The 27499-nt window shown below is 40.0% G+C and overlaps 2 protein-coding genes across 2 annotated transcripts in view; one reads left to right on the top strand and one right to left on the bottom strand.

Annotated features, from left to right (window-relative positions):
• Positions 1 to 1308: 1308 nt before the first annotated feature.
• qrfprb (pyroglutamylated RFamide peptide receptor b) lies at positions 1309 to 8939 on the top strand. Its single transcript, XM_030774864.1, has 6 exons — positions 1309 to 1666; positions 3687 to 3845; positions 4554 to 4615; positions 6833 to 7068; positions 7549 to 7646; positions 8545 to 8939. The coding sequence occupies exons 1-6, from the start codon at positions 1309 to 1311 to the stop codon at positions 8937 to 8939; spliced, it is 1308 nt and encodes a 435-aa protein (XP_030630724.1).
• Positions 8940 to 11141: 2202 nt separating this feature from the next.
• The window catches only part of polr3a (polymerase (RNA) III (DNA directed) polypeptide A), a 29376-nt gene continuing 13018 nt past the window's right edge, over positions 11142 to 27499 (bottom strand). Inside the window, exons 18-31 of the mRNA XM_030775345.1 lie at positions 26867 to 26985; positions 25948 to 26085; positions 24655 to 24825; positions 21591 to 21704; positions 19346 to 19432; positions 18858 to 18940; positions 18424 to 18594; positions 16800 to 16893; positions 15337 to 15429; positions 14696 to 14860; positions 13945 to 14109; positions 13324 to 13455; positions 12306 to 12438; positions 11142 to 12022 (exon numbers count right to left, since the gene is read on the bottom strand). Coding sequence (XP_030631205.1) covers positions 11874 to 12022; positions 12306 to 12438; positions 13324 to 13455; positions 13945 to 14109; positions 14696 to 14860; positions 15337 to 15429; positions 16800 to 16893; positions 18424 to 18594; positions 18858 to 18940; positions 19346 to 19432; positions 21591 to 21704; positions 24655 to 24825; positions 25948 to 26085; positions 26867 to 26985 — 1814 coding nt within the window. The 3' untranslated portion in view covers positions 11142 to 11873. The remainder of the gene's footprint in view (positions 12023 to 12305; positions 12439 to 13323; positions 13456 to 13944; positions 14110 to 14695; positions 14861 to 15336; positions 15430 to 16799; positions 16894 to 18423; positions 18595 to 18857; positions 18941 to 19345; positions 19433 to 21590; positions 21705 to 24654; positions 24826 to 25947; positions 26086 to 26866; positions 26986 to 27499) is intronic.

Genomic DNA, 27499 nt, shown 5'->3' with positions numbered 1-27499 from the left:
TGAAACCACTGAAACTGGAGTTTCTATTATTGTTATGTTTGCCTTAATGATATGATCTCATAAAAGTCTGGCCATCTTGCAATGTATTATTCTCAGAGAGATCAATAATCAAGCAACTGGTACATATTTTAACATAAAAACGTAAGATTAAAACTTAAAGCATGCCCAAATATTTAATTAAATCTCACCTTTCAACTTAAGCCGTTCACAAGGACTGAACTTCTCTGTTTTAAGCCTCTTGTTATCCCTCTGGTCTTGTGTTTTCCATGTTGCTAGGATACTTGTTCCCCGCCTAACAAGAAAAGCCCCAATCTCAGTTGCTTGATGGCACTCAGTGCAAGTCATTATGGTTGAATTAATTTGTTTTAATGTGTGATGTCTAAAAATGTCAATCACTAAGTCTATGAAATTGAATTTGTGAGTGTCACTGCAATTAAGGCATGCATAAAACACTTAAAAATTACTCATCAAAAGCTGTCAAAATACAAGTCTGTTAATTGTTTACTCGTTCTAAGCAAATGCCACTGTATTATATTGACTAACAGGCTGATAGAAATGTGTCAACATACAACATAAACACAAAACAGGTGAACTGAGAGAAACACGAGAAGTAGGGGTTTAGGCAATGTTTCTTCACAGCATTACACAACGCTAATGATGTGATCGTAAAAAAAAATGTAAACATGTATGTCAGCAGGTTGCGAAAGATACTACAACTGACATTTCTATCAGGAGTAATCATAAATGAAAGAGTTAGTTTGTCACAGCGTGACCGCGCACCGTAGAACCTTGCCAGCTCACGAGCTTCTTACGGACGCACGTCACTGAGTGCCAGAGGGCGAAGCACATTCTGTGGAGCGCGTCAGGTCAGATGCTACAAAGAAAGGCTACTTGAAGGATGGATTAAATATTAAATTGCAGTTATATTAAAAAAAAACTATAAAAATTGTCACCAGCCTACTCTAAGTTACTGAACTGCGAAAGGGTGTCGGAACTGCGAAAGAGTGTCTTTGTCTGGAGGCTGTCCATCAAATTACCTTTCGCTCACCCCGGATTTCTCCTCTCGTTCGGAAACAATGTATTTGTATTAAGACTGTCAGAAATGTATACTATTTCATGCGGAGGATTTTATTTCAGCGACAAAACTAAGTGACCACATACATTTTAGCGAAGAGAAGCGTGGCGCGCTGGCACAACTCTGAGATTCATAGAATGTTTAAGTTTGGGATTTAGCGTACTTTGCTGGATTTACAGAGCGAGGGAAAAAAACATTTTTATTTCATTAAAGATCATCGTAAAACACATAAAATGACAAGTTCAGCGGAAATGACAACTGGGAAGATAACTCCTGAAGTGCTGAAGGAGCTACTTCAGTACTACAATCTCTCGCGTCAGGAGTTTATTGAGACTTATAACATTCAACCGCTTGTTTATATTCCCGAACTTCCTGCTGGAGCGAAGACGACCTTTGTAATTATGTACACAATCATATTCGTCTTAGCTTTAGTTGGAAATAGTCTGGTTGTTTACATTGTGGTGCGTAAACGCGCGATGCAGACTGCTACCAATATCTTTATATGTTCCTTGGCGGTCAGCGACCTTCTCATCACTTTCTTCTGCATACCCTTCACCTTACTACAGAATATCTCCTCGGAATGGCTTGGAGGTAAGTTTCGGTTAGACAAAATGTTTCTTTATATCAGATACTGACGCATAGTTCTGGAATCCTTTCTGCCGTGTATATAGCCTACATACTCAGTCCGCAGCTTTCTCTACCTTGGAAAACAGGAGCTAATGACGGAAATAAGGGAGAAGAATGCACGCGGTTCGTAGCATGTGGTTGAGTTAAATACACGCGATCACTTGTATACGCGCAAGGTGCATGCATCCGTTGTATCACACTGAACTGCCTACACTAAAAAACTGACTTAATGTTATTCAGACATTTTAGGTGCACAACTGAACCGTAAACCGTAACTGGGCATTATAGGCTTCCCAGCAGTGTCCACAGAACATTTGTACTGTAACATGGTGTGCAATGTTGCGGTCAGTAGTCTAAGCCTTTTGCGTCATGTGTCCCAGACTGTATAGTAAAAATTTCAGTTTTATTCGGAGCACAGTGCTTGGTGCAGCGTCCATGTTACTTTGAACTGTCGTCCGACACAAGTGTCCTTTGGTCATTTTTATGTAAAAACGCTATAGGCCTACTTCATATAAAAATCAAGTCGAAGAAGAGAATCAAATCATAAACTCATTCATATACTTCGTTTTGTTTAGTCTTTTACTCACCTGTTCATTCATCCAGTCACTTAAATGAGCCCATACATTCTCAGACCACGGACTTTACTTGTTTGGTGATTTGTTTGTTTGTTTGTTTTTACTCAGAATCCCCCGTGCTGTAATTCTCTGTATCTCCACTGGTTAACAGGTCCTTGTTCTCCCTGTTTGTTCAACACACCGACTCGCATATTCTTTTGCTTATATTCCATATTCCGATACACCACTAAGATAAACGGTGGTAACCTGAGTCAAAGCTACTGACATTTCACTCTCTGTCATTAACCATTTGTCAGCGGTCAACACATCATTCTCTTACTTTTGGTTTAGATCTGTGGTTTCCATAATAACTGTGAAGAGAGGTTTATTCCAACATCAGATACATCCACAAGTACTTTAATATGTCAAGAATAAGGGCATTTGATAAAAAGAAAAATCCAAATTTGTCAGCTTTTGAGTGTAACTTCCTTCATTTTTTTCAGATGTTATGGAAATTTTTTTTTTGTATATAGAAATAAAACAGAAAAACTTTACATGTCTAACTGTTTGTGTCTGCACTTGTAGAATGTGGATTTATGGCACAAGTCATCTCAGTTATTTTATTAGATAACAACAATTGCATGACCTTGTTTCTCCGCTGGGACTACTTCATGTGAAACGTGTAAAAAGTTTCATAAAAATAATACATAAAAAAAGGTAAAATAAAAATAGAACTGCTCTACTGAAGACATTTAAACTAACATCCTAATGAGTTTAAAACTCAGAAAATCAAAACAAATAAATCACAGGTAAGCTACTTTAAATGTAAAGTTTTGTCTTGAACGTATGCTTCAAAAAGAGGGAAAGATTTGGTGTCCACAAAACATTTACATTGACCCACAGGTTAAGACGCTGTAGCTAATGCTTGTAGCAAAAAAAAAATGTTTACAAACAGATGCCAAGAGTGACTCATCCCTGGGTAGCCTGGTGTGAAGCAGTGAGTTTACCAGCACAGCCCACACTTGAGCCCTCACTGCATATAAAACCTCCACAAAGACTGGAACTGCATCTGATCGACACGTGTGCTGAACCAGTCTCGGCTTGGCTGTTACACGGCTGAATAACACTTCATTTAAAACCAGAAGGGTCAGGTTGAGTGGTTGAGAGTATTTGAATAGACCTGCCAAACTTCCTTAGTTGTACATCAGCTTCTGCAGTGTTAGGACCTCTTTATGACTCTAAACAGAGAGAGAGGGCCTCTGGACAAAGGTAACTGTGTGTCATTTTCATAGTGTTTCCTGTTGTCATGCCATTGTATACAAAGAAATCATATGCAACATGTTTATTTATTTGTTTGTGCATGTTTACTGTGTCAGCACTGTCACTGGTAAAACTCTCTCGCTCCATCTTTCTCTCTGTTTCTTAAATAGGTGTCCTAGTTTGCAAGACTGTCCCTTTTGTTCAGACCACGGCTATTGTTACTGGCATTCTCACCATGACCTGTATAGCTGTGGAGAGGTACCAGGGCATTGTGTACCCTTTGAAAATGAAGAGGCAATACACACCAAAGAGGGCTTACAAAATGCTGGGTGAGACCACAACTGCCCATCCTGTTAAAATGTTTATTCATACATCTTTTAAGGATTAATACTATATTCCCATGTCAAAATGTTTTGAATACAGTAGACATCTTCCTTGAGGCCTAATCAAACTGGTGTTGCAAAATGTACTATGTTCATACTAATATGATAGTTTTTAAAATGCTATTATTTCATTAACAAATCACAGAATGTCTATTTTTTATTATTTGACATCTGCTTTATATGTACAACTACTCATAGGATGGAAAAAAGAGCAATTTCAGCTTCTGTCTCTAAGTTAGACGGTGTGGTATACTAATTAACTCTGCTCTCTGAAACTCACATGTTAAGACAGAAAATTGGGCTGCGTGATGTTCTCTATTATTAAAAATGTTCAGACTGTTAATTGGGAGCATGCACCATAGCCGTATGTCAGATGATGTCATAATTTTGTCAGATTGGTAACCCGCACGAACCCAATCTTTGAAATTAAAGTCACTGAAAGTCACTGAAGGAATATGTGTAACACTAAAAAGTTATCAGATATTTTTTGAAATGTACATGGAATGAAGCTGGAAAGAAGAGAGTGTTTGAGTGAACAAGTTTACCATATGCACAACTTTGTCAGACTGTATGTTCAGGTATGATGATGGTGTTCATGTTTGTTAAAACACTGAGTAAGACTCCATAAGTAGAATCTTTGTCTTTTGGATGCAGGGCTTGTTTGGATAATATCTGTCATTGTAGGATCCCCCATGCTATTTGTTCAACAGTTAGAGGTAAGTGGATTAATTTAACGTTTCTCCAATTTGTTTAATAACCTAGAGACCAGCCTGTCCCTGGGAGTGCTGCAGATCAAAATATTTCATTAGAAAATGACAGCAAAACCAACACCATAGTTTTATATATTTATTTAGTTTATTTTATGTTAACCAGTGCACCAGAGACCACAGATACAATCATTTCTGTCGCATTCTCTACAGTCTTTCTTTGTTTATTAATTCAATTTCACATGCTATTTCTATACTGATTATGTGACAAGGAGGATCAAAAGCTTTCCTCTGAATGAAGAAAGCCTGAGATGTCTGCTAAAGCTGCTTCGATCTTGACACTATGACCTGTATGTTTTATGCAACGCTTTCTTCCGAGAAGAGGTAGAAAACAAAATCAGGAAGATCGTCTACAGCCTTCTGTGTTTACGATCCTGTAGACTATATAACCGCAGTTGTAATAGCCTATATAAATTGATTATCACTGTTAATAGTTTTAATCTACAAATGGAATACCACAGGTAATTCGGCGCTACTCCAGTGTACATGAAGTTTTTGTTAAGAGGAAAAAAGATAAACAGATAGATCGGTTGGCTAAAAGGCAACACTACGTCTGTCAAACCCTCAAGAAGTAAATCGATGAAATCTCTCCCGTTTTTAGCGTGGGGCTGTCAGGCAATCGTTCAATGTGGTCGAGTTAGTGTTAGCGTTTATGCTGCTATAAGAATGTGGTCACATGCGGTCCAGACCACCTCTGAATGTGGTATGAGTGATCGGATCGCGATGCGACCTCAATGCGCATTGGATGCGTTTACACCTGTACTTTTGAACTGTCCACTTGTGATCATATCACCAAAATCAGATCTTAATGCAAGACGTAAACAGGACCAGTGTGATACACCTGTGAAGATTACATGTGGACGTTCAAACTTTTGCCATCAGTTGTGCGACTTTGGCAGTAAATCCCATACAAATCCTTTGTCTTCAGTGACTAACCCATATTTGACTCATTAGATAGCTAATGAATACAAATAATTTCTGTTCTAAGGCTGCGACAGAAATTTGAATTCGTCTGTAATTATGCATCTATTGAAATGGATGTTAAATAAAGGAATTGTGGGATTTGCATCTGACTGGCTACGAGGCTCAAAAGCGACTAAAGAATGAAAGAAATAGAAGAAAATTTTTTGTGCAAGTCTCTTAATAGCCTATATTGTGATGGATTTCAAATTAGGCTACAATGAGAGGACCGCTAGTTAACGACAGCGTTGCCGATACGATAATTATCGTATTTGTACCATAATGCTGTCCTCTGTACGACCAGTAATGCCCAGTAAGTCCCATAATGTACGATAAGTTGACCATTTTGTGACACCTTCTGTTAGAAGTTGATGTAACATGGGAAGTAGCCTACTTCAGTATTCAGTAGAAGAGTTTGTAAAGTAGTGTCTGACTGTTCAACAATACAAGTTCTGGGCTGTGCAATCACTTGAAACCTTTGGGAGTGACAATGGACAGAATTCCAGTTTGCAAAGAATCCTAACATTCACTCCATGGGCACTTTTTGGATACGCTTGGCTTTCGTATATTCAACTCCTTAACATGTAAAGCATGTCTCCCATTTTTTCTTTTTTAAAATATCTATATTTGTTAATGTAAAGGTGGGATTATTCTGAAAGACAGTAAGAGGTATTTTGACACTGATGGCTGTAAAAAATTGGGGGGACTGAGTGGAACAGCACCCGATTCCAATTGCACCAAACAATGCCATCTCATGCTCAACGTTCTACGCCTAAGGTAATGGTGTTGATCTGTGTTCTAAGCCGCACCAGAGCAAGCGCCGTGTCTGCAATTTATTTATTTAATTTTTTCCGGAGTCATAGTAAGTGTGGAAAGTTGTATTTTTGGAAACACTTCTTAATTTCAGTGAGGCAGAAGGTAGAATATCTCTGCTCTATCTCTGCCCGCATTACCCTTGCCTGCATACTGAATACGTTGTCAGCGCCCCGGGGATGTTGAAACTACAGATTCCATTCCTTTGAACGGGCGCAAAATTCAGAAAAACCTTACGCAGTCAGTGGTCACTTAAAGAGTTGCCGAGCTCAAAATGGGAAATTTTATCTGATGTAGATACTCAAGCCCTCCCGCGGTGGGACAGTCTAGGTCGAGGCTGCAATTTTGGGTAGGCCTTTAAAAGACTAACAGTCCTTCCTTGTTGCATCATAGGTCAAATACGACTTCCTGTACGATCACCATCACATTTGTTGCCAGGAGAGGTGGAGGTCTCTAACACACCGACAGGTTTACGCCACCTTCATCATGGTGGCGTTATTTCTCCTGCCTTTGGCTGCCATGCTGTTTCTATACACCCGGATCGGTATCGAGCTGTGGATCCGTAAACGCGTGGGAGACTCCTCCGTACTCAGTACCATGAACCACAGAGAAGTCAACAAGATCTCAAGGTATGCTTAAAAAAGCAAGTCACATTGTTTTTGAGTTAATATGGCTAATTCAACTAATCAAGGGTTAAGTGATTGGTAGACAGATCAAAGTATGACACTGTAGGGGAAAGTGATGTTGATTGCCCCCTTCCTCTCCAAGGTGCTACTTTGACTCATTGGGATCAGAAGTGCTGTCTGATTTGAGAATTTGCTAATTAAGTTGATTTGTACTTGTTTCAGGGAGACAGAAAACTGATAAGTTTTCTGTTGCTTGTACTACACTGTTGGCAGTTGTGTTGGATATCATACATGAACACCTGAAAACCATTGAAAATAAAGGACAAATCTCACACATTACTGTTTTTTAATTTTTCATCCTGACACTTTTGATGAGACACTTTTGTGTAGTCAACCACCGCAGTTGGACATAAGTTAAAGAAAATTAATTTCAAAAAGAGGTGGCATACACATTTTAGGACAAAATGTCGATCTTTCTCACAGAAAAAAGAAGCGTGCTGTGAAAATGATGATCACCATCGTGCTGCTCTTCACCATCTGCTGGGCTCCTTTCCACACGGTTCATATGTTGTTTGAGTACAGTAAGTCCACCACCTACCAAAACACACACACACACACACACACACACACACACACACATACTTAAAGGAAAAAAGCACAGGACAGAACCTTCCCTTTTTTCTCCTCTTCATTCTGTAATAGCATGCAAGTGCAGTGAACATTCTAATGCTCTCAAAGTTTTACTCGTTTGGTTTGTAAACTTGTGAAACTGCCTCAAGGAAATATTGGGTTTGAAGCTTTCACTGGTAACAAGCTATGTTAGCACATAGAGAAAAAAACTCTAAATAGAGGATGTTTTGACTACTTTAAAAATGAGCCGCCAGCTGTGCATACACAGCAGAACATATCAAGTGTGTCCTCTAGGCATTCTAACTCTATATCCCTAAAGCAAGTAATCTGGGCTCTACTCTTATTGACGTGCATGATTTCAAACTCTCCATGCCCTTATCTGCACCGTGCTCTGCTTCAAAAGTTTTGGGTGGGGGGGGGGGGGCAATTCTCTCCATACATCTGTGACAGCCTGAAATAATCTTGCTGCCACACTCAGTTCACTGTATTGAGTGTTTTAAGAACTCTAAAGTGGTGTATGAGTGGTCAATACAGATTTTGGAAGCACTTAATCAAATGCTCTCCATAATCTGACATCTGAGAGTGGAGATAATTGCTTTGTGAGTGTAAAATCAATAAATTGCTTAATATGCTATAACTGCACAGAGGTCTAGTCTGGTTCATCTGGAATTATCACAGGCTGTATTTTGATTTCACTGATGGTAGCGATTACTGATTTTTTTTTTACACCTTCTTTAAAGAAAACAAATTTTCTTTTGGGTCTAATAAATGATCAGTCAATCTGTCTCTCTTTCAATCTGTTGATCCGTCCATCTACTCATCCATTCATCCATCCATCTATCTTCTAAGATGACTTGGAGAAGAACTATGATGAGGTGACGGTTAACATGATCATTGCTGTGGTCCAGGCGATAGGCTTCTTCAATTCCTTCAACAACCCCATCATCTACGCCTTCATGAATGAGAACTTCAAGAAGAGCTGCGTGTCCACTCTGTCGGCCTGCCTGCGTCGGCCCATCCGCAGGGGTGGTGCCCACCAGCATTCCAACCCCAGCGTGCAGTTCAGAAAGCCCCTCAAACGGAGGGCGCTGAACGGAGAAGTCATGGATGCTGAGTCAAAGCTCAACATCAACCAGAATACAGTGTCTACCTCTTCTCAAGGAGATATCTCCACAGCGTTTGCAGTGGAGAAAGCCACCACTCTCCACACACAACTGCCCGCCAGTACCTCCTATTCCACATGAACACCATCACCTAAACACACGAGAGGAAAGCAGGAGGTCATCTCTGTGGGGGATCCGTATTAAAACCAGCGAATGAACTGCCTCAGGACAAATACAGGGTTGTGGAATTTCGAATATTTCGAAAGTGTAGTAACATAGAGAGCTTTAACGTCAGTCAGATTCTGTTGAAGTACAGTTTCATAGGGCTCATCTTTTCTTTCAAAGAACAATAAAAAAAGGGAAGCACAGCAGATTTGAGAGAAGGAATTTTTTTTAAAGTCTCTTGGTATCACAGAAGAGGGAGGAGGATCAAAGAGTACACAGTGCTTTAAGTGAAGCACTCATCATCAGCAAAAATGTTTTTAAGGTCCAGTGTCTTACACCATGCAGACCCCAATAAAGGTTCCTTTCCAGCCATTAATGTAAGGGTACAGTGACCTCAGCTGTATAAAATCTCTTTGGAAAAAATGTAAATATGAATACATAGAGAGAATGCAAAGATTCTCTCTGATATATGTAATGTGTGTGTGTGTGTGTGTGTGTGTGTTAGATTTCTGTTGTGAACTCATTCTCAGTTTCATGCATTTTTTAATACTATTTGTTTTTTACTGCCTTAACATATTAGATATTTGTTGTGTGTTGTGTAAACATGCACAGATTGACCTCTTTCATGGGTACAAGCTTCTCATGGATCATTTTGAGTAATGGTATATTTGCCTGTGTACATTGCCGTGTTTAGTTATAAAACCTGCTTGTGCACGGTGTGGATGTTTCACAGTAATTTGTGAAAAGATGTAAGTTCGATATTGGGTATATTAAAATAAACCAAATTCAATTTAATCAAGTTTGGCTGAAACAAGGACACCCCCCCCTACACACGCGCATATTTTATGTGTATATATATATATATATAGATAGATAGATAGATAGATAGAGAGAGAGAGAGAGAGAGAGAGAGTGTATGAGTGAGAGAATGAAATGAGAGCTTGAATGCCCATGGTACCATGTAATCACCTATCAAAATTTCACATGAACACAACACTGAAACAATGCAGTCCATCATTAATGCTGATAATAGGGGTAGAATATCCTAACAGGAACAATATCAGAGTACAGGGGAAAAAAAAGCAGGAGGCGCAGTTGAGCCACTGGGGACACATCCACAGACGAAACCCCCCACACCCCCGGCATCACAGCTGCTGTCTAAGCAGTCAGACATTTAAGTGCAAATCAGTCCTCAGTCCTGTTATTACTGCAGAACACTGCTTCATCTCACATAATCAAACCAATATTTCCTTTCTCTACAGAACAGAGCTAAACAATGTTTTTCTATCCTCTAGAGAACAGAACCAAACCAAGATTTCTTTTCCCTGGAGAACATGACCAAACCAATATTTTTCTCCTCTCGAGAGTAGAACCAAATGAATATTGCTGTTCCCTAGATGAAAGAACCAAACTGGTATTCCTTTCTCTTAGAGACCATAACCAACATGACAGAAAACCACAGACAGAGCTGAGTAATCTGACACAGGGTGTCTGCTTACAACAGGACAATTATCAGGTTGAGATATGAGCAGTGGCAACAAACATTCAGACAAAATGTAACATGTTTGGTTTCCTTCACTTAATTATTGAACACGTTCATGAATTCGCACATGTTCATGAATTGTTTCAGACCAGTTCTACTCTCTATAAACAGCTCTATAAACATACAGTCAAGAAATCTAGTCAGTTAAACTTGCTGTCTACAACTGTGGACGTTTATTCCTACATTTCAAAGGTCTTTAGTCAGAACTTTGGTTTAAGCAATTCTACTGGTGTGTGAATAAATTCGATATGATTCTACTTGTGTTTTTTAATTCCACTAATGCCTTTCTCTGAATCATTGACATAAGTCAGGCTGACAGTTTGCATGGGTTGTACACAGGACATTTCATATGCCTCACAGCTGCAAACTCAAAGTACATATATATCCGCAGCATAATAAAAACTAATGTAAATTTGTGCGTGGAGTATTATACATACATATATATATACACACACACACACACACACACGTATATATATATATATATACACATACACAAATATATATATATATATATATATATATATATATATATATATATATATATATATATATATATATATATATATATATATATATATATACAGAGAGAGAGAGAGAGAGAGGCTTTGATATAAAACTCCTTTTTTCCTCAAATGTACATTTTATTCACATCTCATACATATTTACAGAAAAAAAAAACCCCACACAGTTTCATGCTTTTCATTCTGACGCAAAGAGAAAAGTTTTCACCCTCGTATCCTTAAGGCATTCTGAAGACGAGAGAGACCATATTACTCACACCTGTCTGCTTCTGAAAAATATCACACCATTCACCATTTATTAAAACAAATATAGCAAATGTCAAAACACATCACCTTTAGTCTCCTAAAGATGTATATTTTCCTTCTATTATTATGACAACAATAGGGTTTACAGGCAAAATCAAAACAATAACTGCTCGCTGAACAAAAGAAAGTGGTGAAAATATGTGTTGAACTATAATAGGAGAGAAAAAGGCACCAGGAGCTCAGAGGTAGAACTGAAATACATCTGGTCATCTCAAAAATGAAATCGATGTCTAATGTCTCAGTGTAAGTGTCTCACATTTCTCCTCATCAAAGTGATTAGGGGCCCGTGTCACTGTGGTAACAGCGTTTTCTGATCGTTTCTTTCTTTGCATCCACGCAGAGAACACTGCCTTTTTACAGAAAAGAACACAACGCTCTTCAAACCAAATTGACACCAAGTGTCATTCCAAGCAGCAAGTTAAATGAATCATCTCTAAAAATAACGACATAATATCCTGGCTCTTCTCAGCTGCCAAAGAATGTTGAGGGAGGCGTTGGTGAGCCTGGGCCTCTGGAGCATCGTTTTGGGGGGAGGGCCTAGGTCACCAACGAGATGTGCAGGTCAGTATTGTCAAAGAGCAGCGGGCGCGTAGGGGGAGAGGGGTCTTTGTCCGCCTTGTGTAAAAGTTTGAAAAGCCCCGTTCCAATGTTCATTGGGATACCCATAATAATGCATTCAGACACACCTAAGGGACCGGGGTCATAAAAGAACAGAGAGAGAGAGAGAGACACAGAGAAAGAGAGCGAGACTTTACTTAAACCATCCAAGTCAAATGAGTTAAGGTGTTAATGAGCTTAGACTTTAATGCACTGCTTACCTGTGTAGACAGTCGTAATAATAAACAGTCATTGTGTTATTTGCATTCTTTGAATTTATTAGACCTTTCAGATAATGGTCTAATTTTTGCCTCTTTGTCTCTTTCATTTGCATTTGCTCACTGTGGAGGAGTGGTGGAGCAGAGCACTCACCACAGACGGAGTCCTTCTGACCAAAGTAGGCAGCATCGAAAAGATGATCCGCCGTCTTTTCAAACGATGCCAGCATAAGAACGCTCTCCTTCATTTTGGCCAGACCGAACCTGGTGATGCCCAGAATCTCACCCTGCACACCACAATAAACAAAGAGAAATAGCTTCATCATCATCATCATCATCATCTTCCTAACATTCATTTTCATGATGAAGAACACAAATATCAAGTTCATCCTCAATATGATGTTCCTGAACATTATTATCATAATTGCTTGACTGTCCCACGTGTGAGTCTGTGAGAACACTGTGTGAGAGTATTTGCTCACGTGTGTTAATGCATGCAGTGTTGGAAACACGTGCTGTGTTCAAAATATCCACTTGCCCACTCACTCACTATATAGCGTTTGCTACATGGAACACTCACTGGGGGCTAAGGGCAGACAGTTATTGATACATTTCGGACACTATCTGGATGTTACACTGCTACATAATATGCGCCAGATATTTGTAATTATTATCTCTGTCACATAAACAAACACCAGAACATCTGCATCTGATTGGTCTGTAAAGGCTTTCCTGCCTTCACGAGACAGGCCACAATGCATGATGGTCTAAGTTGATCAATGTGGGGTACAGCTTCTGTACACTACATTTTGCTGTGCATTTTCCAGTGCACAATATAGAGTCGTAAATTTACAGCTGAGATTTCAAACAGCACTACAAAATGCCTGATCCACTACACAGTGCACTATATAGTGAGTGAGTGGACATTTCGAACACAGCTACATGGTGTGGAAAAATACATAGTGTGTAAATTACTGTCATTTTACTCATTAGCTCTTTAGAAAACAGGCAGCAAGTGTCATTAGTGACCTGTTGTGTTTAACATATGAAAGCATTGTTTCAGAGTACAGGTATGCTGTGAGATTTGTCTGCACTGTGAGGTTTGAGGGAAGGTAACGGAAGACGTGACATAAAGCAACACGTTTATGACCTGTTCGTCTCTGGACACATACCTTGTACGACATGAGGTCTGCCAGCAACATGACATGTCTACGGTCGATACTCATGCCGTGGTTGACCATCGTGTACTGGATCTCATTTATGATAGTGGTCCTTGCTGCCTCAATACCCAGGGTCTTCTCCACCTGCATCACACAGAGAGAGAGAGAGAGAGACAGACAGAGATAGAGATAGAGGGAAAGAAAGACACAGACAAACAGAGAGAGACAGACAGACAGAGAGAGACAGTCAGAAAGACAGACAGAGAGAAACAGACAGATAGACAAGGAACAACAGAGGGAGTTGAGACAGGTACAGAAGAACAAGTCGAGTGAGAGTGAGAGACAAAAAGAGTAACAGAGACAGAGAGGAAGGAAGGGAATGGGATGGAGAGAAGAGGAAAAAACGAGAGTGAGAGAAAGAGAAAGGGAGAGAGGAGAGCATTAACAGTATGCATGGCACTGTGTCTCTTTCACCCTGTGCCTGCACTTCATCGTTCCAATTGGTCTTCCTCATCAGTGCAACACATTACAACACATCAGTAAACACATCATCTGCCTCAGCATTCTGGTCTGAAAAGGTAGTGAGAGAGTGAGAAAGAGAGAGAAAAAGAGAGAGAAATAGAAAGCTCTCACCTCGTACGTGTTATTGGAGGAGGTGCGGTTGCCGTTGACTCCGTGTGTGGCCATGACGGCTCTCAGATTATCCCCCTCCACCAGCAGCTTAAACTTCTCCTTCCCGCTCTGCTCGTCAATGTGAATGACAGCACGGGCCACCTCTGGGATGCCCTGAACCACCACCTGAGGGCGGGGCAAAGAGAGAAAGGGGAGGGCCAAGCCTGTTCACACCATTTCATTCACACGAACAGGATTCACTGACATTTACACTACACTGTCTCTGTGTTTTTACACATCTGTCTGGATCTCAGGTGTCCATACTGACCATGTGTGAGAATACAGTGGTCTTGTATGATGTGTGATATGTGTTGTATGTATTTTGTCAAAGGTACAACCAAAGTGAGAGGAATATGTGCAGAGGACATGTGTGTATGTGTGTGTGCACATGTGTGAGAGCGGGTTGTATAGGAGTGAGTGTGTGCATGCGTTTGTGAGCATGTATATAAGAGTTTCTTAACATATGAATGAGTGAGTGTGTGTGTGTGTGTGTGTGTGTAGGTGACTTTATGAATGTGTAAGTGTATGTGTTGTGTGTACACATATTAGTATGTGCCTTGAGAGTGAGTGAGTAAGTGAGTGAATGAGAGAGAGGGAAAGAGAAAGAGTGAGTGAGTGAGTGGGAATGAGTGACAGTGAATGAGTGAGTGAGTGTGTGAGCGAGAGTGAGTGTGTGTGTGTGTGTGCACGAACGAGCAAACATGTGGACTACCTTTGGGAGGTCCTCTTTAAGTGATTGGAGGACGTAATACATGGAGCTCTTGCTGTTTTCCCGCGGAGACACACACACCACAGCCTCCCCGTGCACAGCGATGTCCCCTGGTTTCACACGCAGCTTCGACATGCAAATGGAGTACCGCACCGTCTCTGCGTTTACCTAAACAACACAAGAACAAAACAAACTCAGCCAATCCCCTGAGGATCTCAACATAACTGTGTATTCCATTAATACAAGCCCACTGTCACTCATCAGAGCCAGAGAACGCGTAACACCACAAAATAACATCAACAGCCAACACAGGTGACTGCCACAGGAATAAAACTAGTTAAACAGATCAAATAGAAACTATATTAATGACACTATCATTACTTTACACAAATTTTAATTAGAATTCTATCAATAGTAATTAAAAACTGTATCCTGATGGTATCAATAGTATTTTCTGAGAATTCAATTAATAACATGTTTATTAAAATGCTTGGGCATGACTGAATGTATAATTTAATTAGAGTGATGGAATTGTACTAGGTAATTCATTAAAAACATGTTTCTGGGGAACAGTCTGCAGACTGACTGAGGGTTTTATCCTCTGACAGAATTCACTCGTTTGGTCTTTAGAACAGGGTTCATACCTCTAACCGAAGCAGACGGATTCTCTCCAGTGACAGCTTGATGAGAATAAAACAATCATCCGGCAGAAAGACCTCCTCAATATACTCAGAGATCTAAAACACACAGAAATGAGAAAAACACAGCAGGAAACAGGATATGAAAAAAGAAGGGGGGAGGGGGCTTTGTCATGGGACGCTCTGCTCTGTACAATAACATCAAAATCAGTGAAAAGTCCAGCACATGTAGGGGTAGTACAGTAACACTGAGTGTGGTTGTGTATTGTGGAGGAAGTTATGCAGTCACAGAATGTTCAGACACACTGAAATGAACCAAGTCTCTGGTCCCCAAGCGGTATGCTATTCTCACTTAATAAAAGTCTCCTATCACCCGGCTCATTCAGCATCTTCAACAGTGTTCCCACCGTAACCATGACAACCACCGACACATTCACAAACACTTCACATTCCAGATACACATATATGAAATGAGAAAAAGAAAACACACTCTTTAGAACTCTAGCTGTGACTAGAGACATCAAAGAATAAGAGTGAATCGTGAAGATGTGAAAGTCCATACTCTCATTCTCAATTCACTACTTCTCATCCTGTTCATGCAGAACAGACTTCTCTGACTAAGCACAAAACTCTGTCCCCATGCCAGACTGCCCATCTATGGTCATTCAACTCAAAGAACTGTATTAGGCTTTGAAACTTCACTGTAGGCATTGTGGAAATGTAAGAATATAGAGGATATATTCATTTTGGTGTATCATTGTTTGTTTTTTTTTTGGTTTTGTTTTGTCTGGGAAAGAATATTTTCTCTCTGTTTCTGACACTTGGCTTCATTGTAAGACTGAAACCATCTAATGTTGGGCTGTAACCCCTAACATGTATCATATGTTAGGGGTTACAGAGTACTCGAGCAGTTACATCAGTTCTCTAGTTTCTACATTAACATCGAGTACTCATTAATCGCGTGATGCTAGATCTCGCGCACACTCAGTTTCCAGTTAGAGCCCATGGTAAACAAGAGGAACAATGGCGACAGCATAAAAGGGTGAATCGATTGTTTGTTTTCTTTACTGTTGTATTTCACTGTGCAAATTTTCTTTCCCAGCTGTCGTTGTGGTGAAATATAAAAGCAACATTTGTGAGTTGTGGACGGATTTCTCAAGACAACTCTAACATCGAGTCTGTCATAATAGACTGGGCTACTAATGCAGCTAAACAAATGAATGTTGTTCAAAGACAGATGCAAGCAAATATGACTAATTTAATTTTTAAGTTGGTTAGGCTTACTAATGATGACCAGGCAAAAAAACAGCCGCTATATCTAAACACAATAACAACATGCACTGGGACCAACCGCATCATAGTTGCATAGTCTTTTAATTGATGCAGCAGCATCATTAGAACAAAGCTGTTAATAAAAGGATGATTCAAGGAAACCCCTCTTGGACGTTATTTTATTTTAACTAACATACCTCTCCTAAAAGAGTCTTCTCAATTCTTCCCTTTACCAGACGGGCAAAGTCCGCATCGTCCTCCACATCCAAGTGAGCACTAATGATGGGGGTACTGAAGGGAGAGAAGGGGGTGGGGGGTGGGGGGGGCGAGAGGGAGAAAAACAATGCTTCAGTGTCTCTTAATGGCCTTTTTCCCCTTATCTTGCAACCATCTGGCCTCCTGTCCTAATTCCATGTCCAGATGTCTGGGTGTTTTTGAGAGTAATGGTGACCCAGACATGAAAGAAGAGGAGGCCATCATTGGGGTCCTTCACTGCAGCTACTTCTTCTACCGGCGCCAGTTCACGCTGGTCAAAACCAAAAGACAGTTCCACTTAACTGAAGAGGGGAATCACTCTGGAAAGCATTTCCCTCAAGTCTCTAATGTACATTTATGTTTAGGTTTATTGATAAACAGCCCAAAAGCATCACTTTTCACTAGTCCTTGTGGTGAGGGGTGAATGAATGGGCTTCAATTCAAATAGCTCCTCTCAATTTGGGGTCCAGTCAGGTCTCTGATTGGATGTTTTTACATGCACTAACAAATGTGGATTGTTTGGTGTACTGTGAATTTTTTATACAGCAGCAAATAGCAAGTGGCAGTCATTCATGGGAAATGGAATCTGAAAATGAGTTTTTCAGAAGCAGCTTTCAGAAAATCAGTTTGTGCAAAATAGCAAGCATGAAAACTGAATGAGTGAAGTGAGTAGGATTTTAACTTCAGCAGTCCTCTTTTACTGAGCACTGCCCTAATGTTTTTGGACTGCAGTGTCCAGTCTGGTTTCTGATTGAACACTGACCTGAGGTTTTTGAATGGTACAAGAGTCTCTCCTCTCTGATTGGACACTGACTTGATGTTTTTGACCTGATGTTTTTGAATGGTACAAGTCTCTACCTCTATCTAACTGGACACTAGGGGAGTGTGATATATATGGTCTACAAGTATGTCACTCACTTTCACTGCGTCTATGCATTCACTGTGTCATGTAGCCTAGTAGGACAGACTACTGCGCGTGCACATTGAGAGTGCATGCAGTGTGCTAGTGTAGGTGTACATGGTCACCCCACCACAAGTAAAGCAAGCATAGCTGTCATTATATTTTATTGCTAGAAGTGGATAATCCTCACTCACATGGAGGTGGTTTGGCTTTCAAAAGACAGGTGTTGCTCAAAAGACGGCAATCTGCACACTATTTCGAAAATCGTTTACCGTTAAAGACAGTTTGGCAATAAATAAGACCTGTTTCCCTTTAATATGTTGTTTCTACTAAAACCATTAGTAAGCAACAATTAATATCCTATTAATAAGAGCGAGCTAGTACAATACAAGTCTTTTACAAACACATTTTCAAAGGATGCAAAATATCATCTACTTGTCGTTATTGATAAAATCCCAGAAAATATCGAGATATTTTTTGTCAGTATCGCACACCCCTACTGAACACTGTGCTGAGGCTTTTGGATTGCAGTGGCCAGTCTGTTTTCTGATTGGACACTGCCCTGATGTTTTTGAGTGGTACAAGTCTCCACCTCTCTCTGACTGGAAACTGTGCTGATGTTTTTGGATAACAGTGGCCAGTTTGTTTTCTGAGTGGACACTGACCTGATGTTTTTGGAGGCGTTGATGATCTCTTTGATGCGAGGCACTCCCAGGGTGATGTTCATGGAGGCGACACCAGCGAAATGGAAGGTCTTCAGGGTCATCTGAGTACCAGGTTCCCCAATACTCTGGGCACAGAGGGCTCCCACGGCAGAACCGGGCTCCATCTGAGCCCTGGAACACAGAACACAAAACCAGTCAAAGCATTTCTCTGCATCGAAAACACAATGTTCAGCTGCATCGCATTAGAAAACCTGTCCGACTGAATCCCACTAGAACTGCCATCAAAGACATCCGCATTCCAACAAAGCATGGTGAGTTAAAAATAAATAAACAAACAAATAAATAAATAAAAACCCTTCAAATCACCATATGTTAGCTGGTCTCTGCCTCATTATGTCTGTGTATCACAGGACAACATTCTCACAAGGTTTTACCTCATGTATTTGTCTCTGCATGTTTCCAGAAACTTCTCCAGCTGGGTGGGAGTTATCCTGTCTAGCTGGTAAAGAACCTTTGGCTGGAACAGAGCAGAATGATGATGGGTACACACACACACACACACACACACATATATATATACATGCACAAACACACAAACACTTGCACACACACACACCCCTGATCTGGACCCTAACCTTAACCCCATCCCTGACCAAATAAATACATTTGGCACTATTTGCTTTACCAGTAACAACAGCTTTCAGAATAAGTCAATAAAGAGAAAAGATTGGGGGCAAATGTCATCATAAAACAATCACTTTGGCAGATGTCAATATCATCATGGGGACATTTGGTCCACACATTATCAGAGAAGCAGAAGCATGGTACACACACACACACACACACACACACACACACACACACACACACACACACACACACACACACACACTGTTTCTGTATGTTTCTCTGGGTTTGTTACCTCAGTACTACCATTGTCATTGATGCCGTATTTGTCTCTGGTCTTCTTGATTTTCTCAGAGATGGTCTTGATAAACTTTTTGATTTCCTTGAATTGGGTGAGATGGAAAAGTCAGTCATTTTTCAAGCTACGTTATCTCCACTGTAATGTGCAATCTGAGCGGACACTGCCATTTACATTAATGATTTCACAACCATAACACACGAGTGCAATTCAGTCACGTTTTGATTCAGTTACAGACGTCACACACACAAACTCACAGTCGTTAAGCTGAGGCACTCACAACAGAACTTACTAGAACAAATTACCCATTTTAACAAGGGAAATAAACAAACAAAGACACACACACTAACACACACACACACACATTGTTGAGGACGACAAATGAGTGAGCTGCATTCTCTGTGAGTGTGAGCTTTTGTCAGAGACTCTGGGGACACTGGACACAGTGTGTAACACACACTCGAAAACAACCGCAGTCACATCCGTGTTAGAGTTCACCAGGTTTCTTTGAGAGCCAAAAAAACCCCCAAAACCCCACAAACACAAACAAAAACACAGAGCAGACAAGCACCTCCACGTGTTTCATAAGCTAAAAGTGCTACAGCCTGCTTTAAATCATGTTTCCATGGTAATACTCAGACATGCTAACACCACTGTACCTCCATGTACTTCTCAGAGCCCGTTTCTGTCAAATCCTTCAAACAAGAGAAAGACACGGACGACCGACCTTAACGAACAATTCACCAGACTAGACCCGATGACAGTCTCTATGACAACACAGCCACAAAACACACTTCACTGGAATTCGTTAAAATGGTGCTATGTATGGTATATGAGAGGGAGAGAGAGAGAAAGAGAGAATGACACTCTGGTGTTAGGAAAGTTTCCCCATCCATTGCAGTCAAATTCATTTATGCCATCACCGGGTCCGAAAGTCTGAAAGAATTAAAACCACTCACGAAAAGATCGCTGATACTTCCTTGAACCCTGAGCCCTCTGAGCAGAGAAACATTCACTGCTAAAAGTAATGATCTAAAAACAACAGGAATACGGGTTCACTGCTAAAAGTAATGATCTTAAAAGAAAAGGATATAGGTTCACTGCTAAAAGTAATGATCTTAAGAGAAAAAGATACAGGTTCACTGCTAAAAGTAATGATCTTAAGAGAAAAAGATACAGGTTCACCGCTAAAAGTAATGATCTTAAAAAAAAAGATACAGGTTCATTGCTAAAAGTAATGATCTTAAAAAAAAAGGATACAGGTTCACTGCTAAAAGTAATGATCTTAAAAAAAAAGATACAAGTTCACTGCTAAAAGTAATGATCTTAAAAAAAAGGATACAGGTTCACTGCTAAAAGTAATGATCTTAAGAGAAAAAGATACAGGTTCACTGCTAAAAGTAATGATCTTAAGAGAAAAGATACAAGTTCACTGCTAAAAGTAATGATCTTAAAAAAAAAGATACAAGTTCACTGCTAAAAGTAATGATCTTAAGAGAAAAGATACAAGTTCACTGCTAAAAGTAAATGATCTTAAAAAAAAAGGATACAGGTTCACTGCTAAAAGTAATGCTCTTAAGAGAAAAGATATAAGTTCACTGCTAAAAGTAATGATCTTAAAAAAAAAGATACAGGTTCACTGCTAAAAGTAATGATCTTAAGAGAAAAGGGTGGGGGAGGACCATAGGGATACGGGTTTCATCTGGAAATATCTTTGAAAAGAACAGTAGTATACACACACACACACACACACAAAAGCATTCTCTGTGATTGCATGTAACACACTCAGAGGCTGTAGTTTTATCATAATGAGAAACTGTCCAACAACTGACACAGATGCTGCACTGGCCAAGGCCAACGGGCTTGAGCTACAGTGTGTACTATTCTTCTATGTTCTTCTGCTTGTGTGCGTGTGTGTGTGTGATTATATACTCAACGTTAACTAACGGAAGCTGAGACTAAGACTGAGTAGCGGGATGCAGTATCTGTCGTTCCTGAAAGACCCTTTCCACATTCTGCTCATAAAAGAAACAGAGCCATTACTCAACATCAACAGCATAACACAGTCAACATGTCCCACAAGATCAGGTGCTGACACCCCCACACCCGTTTGTTTGTTTTTTTAATAACCTGATCCCTGATCATCATCAACAACACAGAGGGAAAAAACAGTTACTAAAAATGAAAAAAAAACCCTAATAAAAAACAAACAAACAAAAAACAACTCAATTAAAACTTTTACCTCCAGGAAGGTGTCTCGACAGCAGATGAAATCGTTTCTCTTCATTATGGACTCTGCAGTCATGACCAGTTCGTTTCTGCTCAAGGCTGGTTCACTGGGGCAGGTATACACCGCCTTAAAAACAAAAAAAAATAATAACAAATCATTTTAATGTCTGTTTGTGACAACAACAAAAACAGCAAAAGAAAAAAAGAAATGAGAAAGCAAACTTCTTAAGTCACTTCAGATGATATTACTTTCTGCTCTGTTATTTGCAGAAAATATGTCCTCAAAACACCATCAAAGTTCACAATTCACAATTTATTCACGTAATGCAACAGAAGAGAAAAGTGCATTTGCTGAGGAAAAGATGTGTTTTTTTTTACGGTGAGACAGGCCTGGTATGCATAGCTATCATTCAAATCCAGCAGGGCTGGGTTTGTTACCCCACTGTTTTGAATAAGTTAAGTGAGAAAGTATAATAACAGACAAGGAAAAATAAGAAAACTTTGATCCACTCAGAGTACATCTTATAATTGCGGTTGTTGAACCACTGCTTAGCATTCCTCCTATACAGCAGAAGGAGCATTGTGTAATCTTGACACTGTATAATTTAAAAGATTATGAACAACGACTCCAGAGACGGCTAAAGATATTCAATTTCATGCCTGCTATCACAGATTTACTGCTGGAAATATTTAAGAGCCTACTGCTCTCACCTCAATGAGTGAAAAAAAACCAAAATTAAAATGTAAGTGATTCAGAAAATTTTCCTCAGTAACTTAATTACAGTATGAGCTGACGGTCTCCACCAAAAGACCACAAACAAATCAAAATACCACAAAAGCAACAATTTCAATTACAAATAAAGGTGCAAATTCAATTAAATGAAGAAAGACTTTTCTTCTAACCCTGTCGACTTCCTCTCATGTTTTCTTCACACTGCTTGACAATAAAGAACTCAGAAAGACCAGCTGAGCAGAGACAAACTGTAGCTTTCTTGTATTAAATGAAAAAAAAGAAACCGATCACTTTCATAAATAAGATGCTCGATATGTGTTCAGATCTAGAACTTTTCTCCAGGGTTCTGTCATCTGTGCTGCAGGATTCGGCCTCGCCACACTCCGATCCCACACCCATTTGTCTCTGTTGAACAGAACCTCCGCTTTCAACTTTCCGAGCACTCTTCCGTAATTTTCCGCCACTTACTCCTGTTTGCTGAACAAGACACCTCTCTCCAGTTGGAAAACGAATCTGATGTGGTGAGCTATACACGGTGCCTCATCAAAGTCTGTGACCCTGTAATACAGTACATCTCAACTCCTGTGGACCCCCTTTCCTGCATGTGTTTATCAAGGGCAAAATGATTAGTTGATCAGTGGAATAAGGAGTGTTAGTCCTGAGCTGAAACAAAACACACCTTAGTCCACTTATCAACTAATCATTAAGTCCTTGATTGACTCAATTAACTGTGATAATGAGGAGGTAAAACAAAGACATGAGGGAAAGGGGGCCCACAGGACTGGAGCTGAGAACTACTGCTCTGATACAGCACTGGATATGTTCCTGCTTATCTAACAGGCAGAGTTGACATCCATAAATTCTTCCTGTTAAAAAGAACTGATGCACGTGGAGGAATAAAAACGGGTAAATGACCATCGGCAGCTTCATAAACCGCAATTCTCATTGGTTCAGTCAATAATATTAATCAAGTCAGATGCACACATGATGGATACAAAGGCAACCAATCAGAAAGCTGATTACCAGTATAAAGTCTACAGGGCCTATATGAAGGTAAGACATTTGTTCGGTTTGGTCTGACATGCACAGGTAAGTGTGATAAACGGTGCTGTAGTCTAAAACAGAGCACACATTACCTGTGTAACACCCGTCTCTCTGCTCATCAAAGGACAGAGGGTTATAAAACCAGTGTGTAACGCTCCGAGACTCACCAGTCCACTCTAAGACTAATTCCACGTTTTGGAATGACTGAAAACAGTCTTAAACCTCATAGACATGCTGGGGTAATACAGCTGTCCATGCGAAACAGCCCACAAATGTGGAGTAAGCAAGAATGTTCAGTTAGAAAAAACGAACCAAAAATCCACAAGGAAGCTATCAGAAACTGTTTAGCGAATAGAGGACGTGTTATTAAAGTAGTCATTACAGATAAAGAGACGGAGCACAATTTATTCAAATGTACACTCACACACAAAAATGAGATTACTTGTCCAAACTGAGAGATGAGTGTTTCTTGTACTTTTAAGGAGCACTGTAGTTTTTAACAGTAACTTCCACTTCTCCTTCCTAACTGACCAACTCAACTCCAACAAACTATGTCTGAATGTGACGGTCATCATCGTGAAGCTGTCAGTTGCCATGCCAACAACTGCACCTTTTTATGAATGTTCAGTGACATTTGCTAAATTTCTATAGGAATATCCTGAATTATGGACAAAGAGACGATACCCCAAATGATTTCTGGGAGAAAATACTTTTTGAGTACTACATTTCACTGTGTCTCTGCAAGGTAGAGTGCCAAAGAGACATTCCTACAGAGAAATGAACAAAGCAGCATTTAAAACAAACAAACAAACCCAGAAAGCCTTAGCTTTCTTTATTCAAAGTTATACATGTCTGAACAAATTAAATGTGCCATGTACCATTCACAAGCATTAAAATGGTAGCCATGCAGAAGTGGTGTGTGTAATTACTCTTACACTGTTTATGCCAATGTCTTCTGTCTGCAGACTAAAGTTTTCTTGGACAGCGAAAACACAACATTGTTTTTTTTTTTTTGTTTTTTTTTTTATGAATACTCAAAAGGCAGTCTAAAACTTTCAAATGTTCCAAGTTGTTTGTGTATCTTAAAATAATTTAAAAACATCCCCACAATGACTTATTTTGTTTGTCAGTGTTCATCGAGAGAAGCTTGTAACTTAGCAACAACTGTTTCATCTGTTCCAGAATATTTTAAAACTGTCTCCTAAATTTGGTCTATACAACTTAGAGAGCAAATGGTTTGATGTTCTGTCAAATTGTTTTTCCATGTGATAACAGAGCTGCGGGTCATTTGTAACATTACCCGGATGTTGTCCAGAACTCTCTTAAACTCCAATGGTTCATCCTTTCCCTCCATGGCCGCAGGGTCAAGTCCGTCACCGCCATAGATGAACTGGATAATGTCGCCCGTGGAGCTACGCACTGTCAGGTCATACTGGGAGCACAGGTCTTCCAGTGACTTCACCAAACGCCTCTGTAGAAATACAAATCATGAGTTAGGAACACAGAAGTGTCTTCAAGATTCACATTATGCTTAGCTACACCACAAACTGTTCAAATCTTCTTAGGTCAATTTGGTTCACTTCTTTTTTTAAAAAGTAAAACCAAATAAAACAGTTAAATACAGTGAAGGATGAGTTACATTGTGTTTAGACCCCTAGTGTGTGTATACATGCAATTTAAACTCAGTAACACAGACAACAAAGAGATGTGATCAAGATTCTTGCGATTCTTCATTTAAGACAATGCCAGGAACGAGGAGACCAGTTGGTCTGAAAGGTCTGAATGGTTTTTGAATGGTAGAAACTCTGAATGGTTGTGATAAAAAAAAAGAAAGAAAAAGCTTTGGTGGTTGCTTCGGGAATTTGTTTCAGATTAAAATAACCAATTCAGCTTTTCTGGCAGGCCGCTCTTTGTTTAGGCCGGCTTCAATGTAACCCAAGGACAAGTGGATATAACTGAGAGGAAAAACACGTCAGTGAGTAGCACCTTGTCATCATGCCTGTAGTATCACAGAGTGTTTAGGGAAGCAGCTGGGATATGAAAGAGAATAAATCAATGGAGAAAACCAACTGGTCTCTACTGGAAAGTCAACAGGGTGACGGCAGGTGGTGCTCTCTGAGTATCTGCTCCGGACATCAATATCATATCACCCTTTGAGTTATAGAAACCGGATACTCCTCTAATAAACACACGCACACAAAATTGGCCGCTTTAACTATTTAGATTCTTAGTGGCTCATTATCAGTGTGGTGCAGGAAAAGGCCAAGAGGGAGACAGAATGAGAATTGTAAGTGTGTATCAGTATGTTAATTACCCTGTGAATCATTAGTTTTATTGCTAATCAACACGGATTAACAAGAACAGGTTGAAATCAATGATAGATTTAAAAGGGAGGTTTGTTCCTCCTGTTTCCAGCTCACCAGCCGCCACGGGTGTACATATATATTTGTGCATGTGGTGTGTGTGTGTGTGTGTGTGTGTGTGTGTACGAAGAAAGAGAGAGAAAGAGAAAAACAGAAAGAAAGGAAGAAAGGAAGAAAGAAAGAAAGAAAGAAAGAAAGAAAGAAAAAGAGAGAGACAGAGAGCCCAGTACCTGCATGTATCCTGTCTCTGCCGTTTTGACCGCGGTGTCGACCAGGCCCTCTCGTCCAGCCATGGTGTGGAAGAAGAACTCAGTGGGGGTGAGGCCTGAGTAGAAGCTGTCTGCTACAAAGCCTTTGGCCGCAGGCAGCTACAACACACAACAGGACTCCTTCATTCATTCATTCATTCATTCCTTCCTTCCTTCCTTCCTTCATTCTCTTCGTCGCACTTTACTCTCTCTCACGCCCACACACTGCCTACACAAAAAACACACATTTCTCTAACATTCCACACCCAGAAATTGACTCCACATACTTTTGACTTTTATCCACATACACTGCATTGAACATACAGATCACCAAACAAATATTAAGCGAAAACGGTCACGTATGAGAACGGCATGTTCTGGAGACTTCTCAACCCTGCATCGAAGGCATGGCATTTCTGGTGAGGCAATAATGTTGAATAATTATAGTAATTGACTCCCTCAGAAGAGATGGGCCAGTGTGCAGTCAAATCAATTATCCGTTTCTCCATTACATGTCTGGACGTGCACACTGAAAAACCATGTGACAGCGCTACCGCAGGTGCACACTGCAATTGATTTTTTTCTTTTTAATTTGTCCTTGAAAGAACTGCCACATTACAATCAATTGCACAATCACAGAAAGATTCAATCAATGTCGCTAGAGCCACGACCTTTCAACCGAATGCCCAAATGGCTGTCTAATGCTCTGTGTTTCTGTTTTGGAGGTAATCGTGGGTGTGTTGAAAGACTTGTTATGCGCTTGGCCCAGATTTGCGGGAACCGGGGCTGGACTGATGTGGAACAAGTTAAAATGCTCTCTCAAGTCCCAATTATTCAAACAGGTCAGGTGTGTGAGTGTGACTCAGTCCAGTTCAGGGCTCTAGAAACTGTAGCGTATTACCTTAGAGTGTTTCTCGAAGTGAGGAAGGGAACGGTTCTCAAAACCATCGGGGACACGAGAACCACTTATGGCCTGCTGTCCCACGCATGCTATCATCTGCGAGATGTTAATGAATGAACCTTAAGAGGAATAGAAGAAAGCGAGATGAGAATATTAAATGACCAATTCATGCAGTGCAGTGAGTCCTGAGGACAATCATGTGTACTCTTAACAATGCGCTTCTTTCGAGTTTTTCCGGAAAAACTCTTCTGCCCTGAAAGATACAGGTCCGTTGCCATGGAAGCAGCCCAATTTGATTACCTACTGTGGTTGAAAAGGTTGTCAATGACACAATCTCAAAGGGGATGGCATGGGAGATAAAGCTTTGAGGAACCACTCAGAACAGAGACAGGTAAATATATTCACTTAAAAAAAAAAAATTAAAAAGCAGTATGTTTTTATGTTCCCAGGACAAATGTCATGTTTTGTTCAATCTAAACAGAAATTAATGGATAATAAACACATCCCTGTTCTCAGAGTTGGGCCAGACAGTGAGAGTGGTTTTGCACTAATAGACAGTGGACACTGACAATGAATCACATCAGAACAGATATCTCTGGAGTTGTGGATGTCAGCTGTTGGTTAGAACTTTAT

This window comes from Chanos chanos, chromosome 5 (assembly GCF_902362185.1).
Source record: "Chanos chanos chromosome 5, fChaCha1.1, whole genome shotgun sequence".
NCBI lineage: Eukaryota > Metazoa > Chordata > Actinopteri > Gonorynchiformes > Chanidae > Chanos > Chanos chanos.
Note: the sequence above shows the minus strand (reverse complement) of the source record. Positions and strands in the feature narration are given on the sequence as shown.